The sequence below is a fragment of the Phalacrocorax carbo genome, chromosome Z, assembly GCF_963921805.1.
Source record: "Phalacrocorax carbo chromosome Z, bPhaCar2.1, whole genome shotgun sequence".
NCBI classification, from domain to species: Eukaryota; Metazoa; Chordata; class Aves; order Suliformes; family Phalacrocoracidae; genus Phalacrocorax; species Phalacrocorax carbo.
In genome coordinates, this window is record NC_087548.1 from 62,520,871 (window position 1) to 62,529,925 (window position 9,055).

The window sequence follows — 9,055 nt, forward strand, 5'->3', positions numbered from 1 at the left end:
GGGGTGGTTGGCTGTAGGACTTTTCACTTCCCCTTGCTGAAGTGCACGCAGTTCCTGTCAGCCCATTTCTCCAGCCTGTTCAGGTCCCTCTGGATGGCATCATGACTTTCTGGTGTATCGACCCCTCCTCCCAGTTTGGTGTCATCTGTGAACTTGCTGATGGTGCACTCTCCCTCATCATCCAGCTCGTTAATGAATGTGTTAAAAGAGGTTGGATCTCGTATTGACCACCAGGGCACACCGGTAAGCATTGGTCTCCAATTAGATTTCGGGTATCTGATCACCACCCTCTGGGCTCATCTTTTATTAGCTTCTGTACTGCATTCATGGTGTGCATGACCACTGCCGCACTCTGGCACAACCACTAGGAGTGCATGTTGTACACGTGTGGCAGGCACGGCGGCCGCAGCAATCAGCCCTCCAGCTGCTCTAAATTCTGCAGAAAGAAGAGTGCTCAGGAGCCTGCCGTGTCGCCTCCGGCCTGGCACTGGCTCACGCAGACCCCGTTTAGTCCGCCAGCTCCAGCTCCTCGGCTCTCCTCATTCTATCCACCATGGGCCACGGGCCGACGCGCAGTCCCGGCCGGTCATCCGGCTGTGCCCGCGACGTGCCCCGAGCCAACACACCGCGTTATGAGCACAGAGGCGCTCCGGCGTCCCCTCAGAGATCCGTACCTCGCCGCCCGCCCTGAGCGAGAAGCTCCTGCCCTCACAGTCCCGCACCCCGCCGCCAGCACTAACCGACGACCCCCCCTCCCCCATAAACCCGCACCCCACCGCCCTCCCGCCAGCCCCAGCAAGGAAGGGTCTGGCCCCCTCCGGCCTTCCGCTCCACCCCACCGCAAAAGCGTATACGCGGCGGTGCAGCGCGCGGGGCCCAGCGATTACACGTCGCACTTCCTGACAGGGCGATCGCGCTGTAGGGACAGCACCGCCGGCCAATGGGATTGCCGGGCCTCTCAGGCGGGGGCGGGATTTGTCGGCGGCGGGGAGGGGGTCACTGGGGAGCGTCGGTGGTGGTGCGGCGTCGGTTTTTACCCGAGTTCTGTCCTCGTCATGGCTGCCGCTGCTGCCGGTTCTCCGGCTGACAAGGAGCGGTAACGTAGGCTCTGCCCTTACGGGTGGCGGGGGCGCGCGTTCTGCCCCGCTGCTGCCCCGCTCGTCGGAGGCTGTCGGCGCCCTTCCGTGGAGCAGGGCCGCGGCCGGCCGGCCGGCGGGCGGGCGGCTGCCCCAGGGAGCTGCTCCCCGGGCGGCGAGGGGGCGGCGGCCCGCCCGGCTGGCGGGGGGACGGGGCGGCAGGGGGCGGCGGGAGGTGGTTCAGGCCTGCAGCTCTGACGGCCTTCTCGAGCACGTGCGGTGGTGTTCCAGTAACATATTATGTAACGCGGCCGGGCGTTGGGTGTGATGCAGCTGGCGTTCGTCTTATTTAAAGGTCGGAAAAGGCAAACCCAGCAAGAGGTGGTGGTGGTCAGCGTTGTATGGTGATGGCTGTGAACGTCGGTAAGGAGACTGAAAATTTCCTGCGCACAGCTGTGCAGCTCTCATAGAACTACAAGCCGGCTCGTAAAGAGGGCTGTAGCTGATAGGGGAAAGTATCAGTGAAAAGGTATTTAGGAGGAGAAGAGTAACAACAGTTGAGATGTCTGAGGCTAGTTTTAAAGGCAGCAGGAGATATAGCCTTGGAGGCAGTAAGGATCAGTGATCCATCCCAGTCTCCAACGAACTGAATCCAGTTGGTGGTTGGTCATGAACAGGGTTCCTCAGGGCTTAGTTTTGGGGCTAGTCTTGTTTAATAGCTTCATCAGTGGTCTGGATGAGAAGATAAGTGCACCCTCAGTAAGTTTGCAGGTGACACCAAATTGGGCAGGAGTGTTGATCTGCTTGAGGGTAGGAAGGCTCTGCAGAGGGATCTGAACAAGCTGGATCAATGGGCTGGGCCCATCTCTGAGGTTTAAAAAGGCCAAGTGCTGGGTCCTGCACTTTGGTCACAACAAACCCATGCAACGCTACAGGCTTGGGGAAGAGTGGCTGGAGAGCTGCCTGGCAGAGAAGGACCTGGGGGTGCTGGCTGACAGCTGCCTGAACATGAGCCAGCAGTGTGCCCAGGTGGCCAAGAAGGCCAATGGCAACCAGGCTTGTATCAGGAATAGTGTGGCCAGCAGGAGCAGGGAAGTGATCGTGCCCCTGTACTCGGCACTGGTGAGGCCACACCTTGAATATTGTGGTCAGTTTTGGGCCCCTCATTACAAGAAGGACATCGAGGTGCTGGAGTGTGTCCAGAGAAGGACAATGAAGCTGCTGAAAGGTCTGGAGCACAAGTCTTATTAAGAGAGGCTGAGGGAACTGGGGTTGTTTAGTCTGGAGAAGAAGAGGCTGAGGGGAGACCTTATTGCTCTCTACAACTACCTGAATGGAGGTTGTAGCGACGTGGGTGTTGGTCTCTTCTCCCAGGTTACTTGTGATAGAATGAGAGGAAACAGCTTCAAGCTGCATCAGGGGAGGTTTAGATTGGATATTAGGAAAAATGCCTTTACTGAAAGAGTGGTCAGTCAGGCATTGGACCAGGCTGCCCAGAGAGGTGGTGGAGTCACCATCCCTGGAGGTGTTCAGAACACATGTAGACATGGCACTTTGGGACATGGTTTAGGAGGCATGGTAGTGTTAGGTTGACGGTTGGACTTGATGATCCTAGACGTCTTTTCCAACCTTAATGATTCTATGGTTCTATTAATATCCATCTGCTCCAGATTATTTGCTTATATTCTGCTTCTTTATTTTGTAATGCTGTCATAGCTCCTTGTTCAGATTTTAGGCATTTTTCAGGCTCTCCTTGTAGACCTCAGCTAGCTGATTTCTTATTGTTTGTTAAGTATAATTGAGGATCTATTACTTTTGTCCCCTGTATGTGCTTGACAGGTTTAAATCTACTGAAAAATCTTAAGCAAGTTTCTAAGCATGGATTTTCCGAGGCTTCATAACTTATATCTGTTGTTTTCTGTGTGTGAATAGGAAGAAAATAAAAAGCAAATCCATAGCAAATAAAACCCACTCTGCTTCTTGCTTCTATCAAGAACTTAGCAGTTAGTGTATTACAGCCTCTTCAGGAAACCTTTTAGTTCTTTTCAGGGAGATGTGTATGCTTTCTTCTAGGTTTCAGGGGTTTGAAAAGTGGGTCAAAACAGGCTCTTTCAACCTTCTTTTCTTCTCAAGATAAATAGCACTTTCCTTTGTATGGACTGTGCCCCAAAAAGTGGTATCATGCAAGGAACGTTTCAGCCAAATGATTGTGCAGTGACCTGGATAACTCATATGGGGTTTTGCAACAACTTACTAGTTGGTCTAGGGAAAATAAATGGTTGTCGTTAGCTGCAGTGGGAGCTTTTGTGTTGTAGCCATGAGATTTTTTTTTTTCATTTTACTAGGAAAATACTGCATAAACAATTAAGGAGTTGATATTATTCACTGAAATGCACTGTTTTCTCTTTTCAGATTCATCTGCATTTACCCAGCATACTTGAATAACAAGAAGACAATAGCAGAAGGAAGAAGGATCCCTATAGACAAAGTAATTTTGTGGGTGGCAGGGAAATAAGATGTTTTGTTTTGCTATGCAGTAGTGTGTAGAGAGATGGAAAATAAATCTCAAAGCTGTTGATCTTTCCTATCCCCCATTGCAAGTAGCTCAATAACTGGAAATTACAGTGGATTTGGAGAAAACCTAGTGTCAGCCTGTGAATTTGGTAGAAGAGCACTGGGTTTAAGTGTCTGCTTTCATGTGAGCAGCACCTTTGGCAAGCAGGTGGAGTATTGAGAAACTTAATGCACTCAACCTCCTACATAAGTAGGAATTCGAAAGTGTTGCAGAAAAGAATAGCTAGCTAGTGCTGTTTGCTTGGTGACTGACTATATATGCCTATATTCTGCACCTTGTCACCTTTCCTGCTCTCAAAGATAGAACTTAGAGTGCCCCTGGCGCATAGGCTCAGTTGTTGTTGCCATTAATCTGTCCAGAAATAGCTTTTGATAATCTCACTCCTTTATAATATTTATAAGAAGCAGTGTTGGGAATATAAAGGGCTTTTCTCACTGCTTAAGGTGGTGGTTTTTCTGGTAATAGTTACAATCTTTCTTGAGCATGCAAGTTGCTAATCAAGGATCTATCTATGGGAGGAATCTGCTGCCCTATACCTAGGAAGTTTCTTTTCTCTTTCAGTTCTTGCTATAAGTTTCCTGTTGCTGATTCATGGTGTTTGGGTTTTTCTGTAAATACAATAAATGTTACTTCATTTCAATTAGTTTCCTAAGCAATTCTTTTATTGGCTCCCATCTCATCTGTTTCCTGTTTTATTGATGTCTATCTTTTTTTTTGTTTGTTTTCTAGACTGTAGGAGCACTCACAGATTACTTCTGCAGTATGTTTGTCATTATTTGTAGTACCTTCTCCTTCCACACCTGCTTTTTCTAGTTGCAGAGTATAGAGTGGGAAACTGCTAACTATTGCTGTATAGGTAGTTCATAATTGAAAAATAATTACCTGTAGCACAATGTTTCAACAGGCTGTTGAAAATCCCACGTCTACAGAAATCCAGGATGTATGTGCAGCGGCTGGATTCAATGTGCTATTAGAGGTAATTAAAAAAAAAAAAAAACACAACACAAAAAAAGCCCACACAAACTTGGTATGTGTCTCTGTTCTTCTTTCATTATATCTTTTCTTACAGACAGGGTAAATTACAGTTGAGAAGTTTTTGTTATCAGCCAAGGTATTTGCTTGCTTTGAGTAATAACTAACCAAAATGATGAAGTAAATGTCGGAAAACTGTATGCAAGGCAGGAATAACCCAGATCTCTGAGATGATGCCACCTAAGCTTGTAAAAAGATTGGTTTTATTTAACTATCCTTCTGCGAAGACTATCCTAGATGCTTAAAAATGTGTCAGAATAAAAGCTAATCTTGCAAGGTGCAACTCTGCAAATTAAGCTTTTAAAAAGACATTTTTAATGAAAGGTGATTACCTTTTGGAATTACTATCCTGTAGGAATAGAATTCTGATGCTTGAAATCTTCAGGGTCCTTTGGAGTTATGTTTTAGCCAGAGAATGTTAATTTTTTATGGCAATACCTGCTTGGTCTTTAAGTTGGTTACTGTTTTGTTAGGGAGTGAGTCTGGGTTTCTGGAGAGGTAACTTTTCACAATTCATTTTCTGAAGTAATTATTAATTCAAAATACTGTTGAATTTTCTATCACTTCTTTTCTAAAGAATTTAGGTCCTCGTCTAAGAGTGTCACTGGTATCCAAAACCCAGTACAATATCACTTCGCTTTTCAGCAGTAGTCGAATATGTTCCTGTTAGTGCATACCAGCCTGAGAAATAGCCAGTATCAGTAAGAAACCTGTAACATTTTAACAAAAATGAAGGCTATGAGTATGCAAAAACAGTGGGCCTCAGACTGCAACCTGCTGGCATACTGTCTCTTGGTGTCTGGAAGGGTTTGTGACTGTCGAGATGAAGCAAAAACCTGTGTCACTGCGGTTCAGACTGGTGGGGAAATAGAAGGGTCCCTGTAGCAGGTTATTCACTGAGTTGTTCAGTACCAATTGCTGTTTGCAGCAGTGCTTCTGAAAAAATTAGGCTGCAGCTTTGGAGACTGCTGTAATGACTGGATGGTGGGTGACGATGTTGGAGAATTGCGGTTATGGTTTGTGTCTGTTCAGAAGAATTCCTGGCTGCTGTGACTTACATCGATTGCCTGACAAATTTTGCAGAAAATTATTCCAGTACTTATAAAAAGTTTCTCCTTGTGTATGACAGAAAAATAAGATGTATCCTAGAGAGTGGAACAGAGACGTGCAGTACAGAGGCAGAGTACGAATCCAGCTCAGGCAAGATGATGGCAACCCATGTTTACCTCAGTTTCCGACACGTGAGTAGAGTACCTGGGTTAGGTGTTTCATCTGTTACTGGAACAGAAAGACTTTGTTTATTTTGTTATGTTGCCAGCTTGCTTAATTAGTTTTACTATTGTAAATTTTACCACTTCATGTTAAATCTCTTTGCCTGTCAACCAAATCAAGTTGGTGTGTGAACATCGAGTGGAGTTCGTGATATGTTCTTGTCTTTAATCCTGATGTTTCTTCAGCACTTGAATTGAAGGGGGTGGTCAAGAGTGTTGTGTGACTGTGATGTTGAACAAAGCAGCCATTCAGTTTTGGCTTACTGTTTTGTTGACGGTCAGAACAGGTTTTGGTATTAGAAGAGCTAAATTCCACCTTTTTCTCAGGTTACGTGGATCAGCTAGGCATCAGGGTAGGTGCCAAATTGATAAAATACAATAATGACTTCAGTTTTCTGCTGGCGTTTTTCATAAAGGGAGTGCTCCAGTGTTAATTTAACTAATTAACAAGAGTAGTCCATCTTGAATGACAAGTAATTTAGTCTTTTGCATTCTTCCTGATGAGTGATCAGTGTGTAAAAGGGAAGCAGTATGTATCTTAAGGAAAGAGCAAGAAGAATACTGACTCTAGAGTAGCATAAGAATGCTGTTGGTCAGAAGGAGATGATGTAAAACCATATTCCTGCTGGAAGACAGGAGTGATTTAAAAAAAAAAAATGCTTGAAGCTTTTCCCTGCTCATTCTGTCCCAGGTATTTTAGGCCATTAAAAGGTGAAGGGAAAGAGTAACAGGAAGGACATAGACACTTTGGAGATTGTCAGGTTATGTGCCAGTTCCAGTATGCTGTGATATTTATCAGTCCCACACTTTTTTTAAAATGAAAATAAAAAAAGGTATGTAAGAGTTTTTCACATACTTCTGCTACAGGGGAAGGAAGCAGAACTCCTAGGGTTTAAATCTACTCTAACAGAAATCTAAAGTGGGGCTGAAGTTTCTAACTTTGAAACTTATGCAAATGTTCTTAACACAGTAGACTTGCATTCATCTCTCCCTGGATTTTCTAGGCAAATCAGTGATGCTGTATGCTGCAGAAACTATTCCCAAACTGAAAACAAGAACCCAAAAGATGGGAGGTAGTGATCAAAGTCTCCAGCAAGGAGAGGGAGGCAAGAAAGGTAAAGGGAAGAAAAAGAAATGAGCTCTCTTCTGGAATAACAGTTACATCACACTGTTGTACTTATGACAAATATGGATGGACACATTACTTGCCGAAACTTCAGAGTGAAAGATATGAGCAAGAAATAAACAGGTGAAACAGAATAGAACTGCCTGCTTTTCTTGGGACTGGAATGCATGTGGCTGCCTTGTATCTGTGTAACAATCAGTCTTCACACAACCTGCAAGTCTGAAGCTGGCATCCACTTTTAAAAGTGGAAGAACATAAGGAAATGGGGGGGGGGGGGGGCGCGAGAATTATTCTTTCCAGGAGAAATATGCAGCTTTTAATAAATACATATTCTTATGCAGACTAGATACCTGAAAACTGGTTGCCTTAGTAAACTATTCATCTATGCTGGTGAAGTGATTTCTGTTAGTGATGAAGGCTCTCCAGGCTTAAGACAAAGTGTAAATCAATAAAGTTATGACTCTGTAAACTTCCCTTGCTAATAGTCTTTCACAACTGTCAAGTGGTCTAATAAAGGTGACATGTTAGTAGTCTCATCTGGGACAAAAACTGTTGAAGATAATGTGTCATATGATGATTCAGGCTGTACAGTTGTAAGCCAAGGCATTCCAACAAGGTTCTGGGAAACTTTACAGTCAAGAGTTACAGGTGCGTACAGAAACACAGCTGTCTGTGTTTTGTTTTGGGTTTTTTTTTTAATTTTTGCTCCTTCACATGTTCAGTACAGCTGGTGCTTTGCAGTGTTTATCCACACTTGGTAGGGCTCTACCTCTCTGGTAACTGCTGGCAGTGATTAGACTGACAGAACAAACCACTCAAAGAATACTTGTTTGTCCATACCAAATGTTAAAGCTTGTTAATAGTTAGAGAGACTTAGAAACAGTTCTGATCAGATTAAATGCCAAATCCCCTGTAACACTCAGATAGATGCAGTGCTACATGTACCTTCAAAGTCTTTTATGAGTGATCTGTGGCTTAGGGAGGTTGCGTGAGTGGCTTTTTCCACTTCATGTGACAAATCAGTGGCAAAATTGCATGTAAAAGCTGGAGGTTCCTGAAAACTATTTCCCTCTTGTAGCTGATAAATGTCTTCCTTCTGCCCTGGTTATCACAAATTACTAGTTTGTTTTGGAACTAGCTTGCCTGTAAGCTGTGTGCATCTCAAATATGTGCGTCATCAAAGGCACCGCCATACATTAAGGATACAAAGCTACTGGAGTGTCATGGTTTTAGCTGGGATAGAGTTAGTTTTCTTCACTGCAGCTGGCACAGTGCTGTGCTTTGGACTCAGTATCAAAACAATGTTGATAACACACCGATGTTTTAGTTGTTGCTGGGTAGTGCTTGTACTAGTCAAGGGCTTTTCCAGCTTCCCATGCTCTGCCGGGTGCACAAGGTGCCGGGAGGGGAGGGGGCACAGCCAAGAGAGTGGATTCAAACTGGCCAAAGGGATATTCCGTATCATGTAATGTCATGCCCAGTATGTGAACTGGGGGGAGCTGGCCAGGGGAGGCAGGCAGCAATTGCAGCTCGGGGACCAGCAGCATCAGTCGGCAGGTGGTGAGCGGTAGTATTGTTTGTAGTGTTTATTTTTTTTACCTCTTTTCCTTTTTATTATGCTATCATAAGCATGGTTACTACTATTTCATTCTAATTATTAAACTGTTCTTATCTCAACGCACAAGTTTTGCTTTTGCTCTTCTGATTCTCTTCCCCCATCCCACAGGGGTGGGGGCAGTGAGCGAGCAGCTGTGTGGTGTTTAGTTGCACGCTTGGGCTGAACCACGACATGGAGACTGTCCAGAGAAGGGCCACAAAGTTGGTGAAGGGTTTAGAGGAGAAGCTGTATGAGGAGCAGCTAAAGTCACTTGGTTTGTTCAGCCTGGAGAACAGACTGAGGGCAGACCTCATGGCGGTCTGCAGCTTCCTCACAAGGGGAGGAGGAGGGGCAGGCACTGATCTCTTCTCTCTGGTG

General features: G+C 45.3%; 1 protein-coding gene across 1 annotated transcript; it reads left to right on the plus strand.

Annotated features, from left to right (window-relative positions):
• Nucleotides 1-963: 963 nt before the first annotated feature.
• SRP19 (signal recognition particle 19) lies at nucleotides 964-8,757 on the plus strand. Its single transcript, XM_064437860.1, has 5 exons — nucleotides 964-1,096; nucleotides 3,489-3,564; nucleotides 4,556-4,627; nucleotides 5,813-5,924; nucleotides 6,959-8,757. Exons 1-5 carry the CDS (start codon nucleotides 1,056-1,058, stop codon nucleotides 7,090-7,092), a joined length of 435 nt encoding a protein of 144 aa, XP_064293930.1. The 5' UTR covers nucleotides 964-1,055; the 3' UTR covers nucleotides 7,093-8,757.
• Nucleotides 8,758-9,055: the final 298 nt, after the last annotated feature.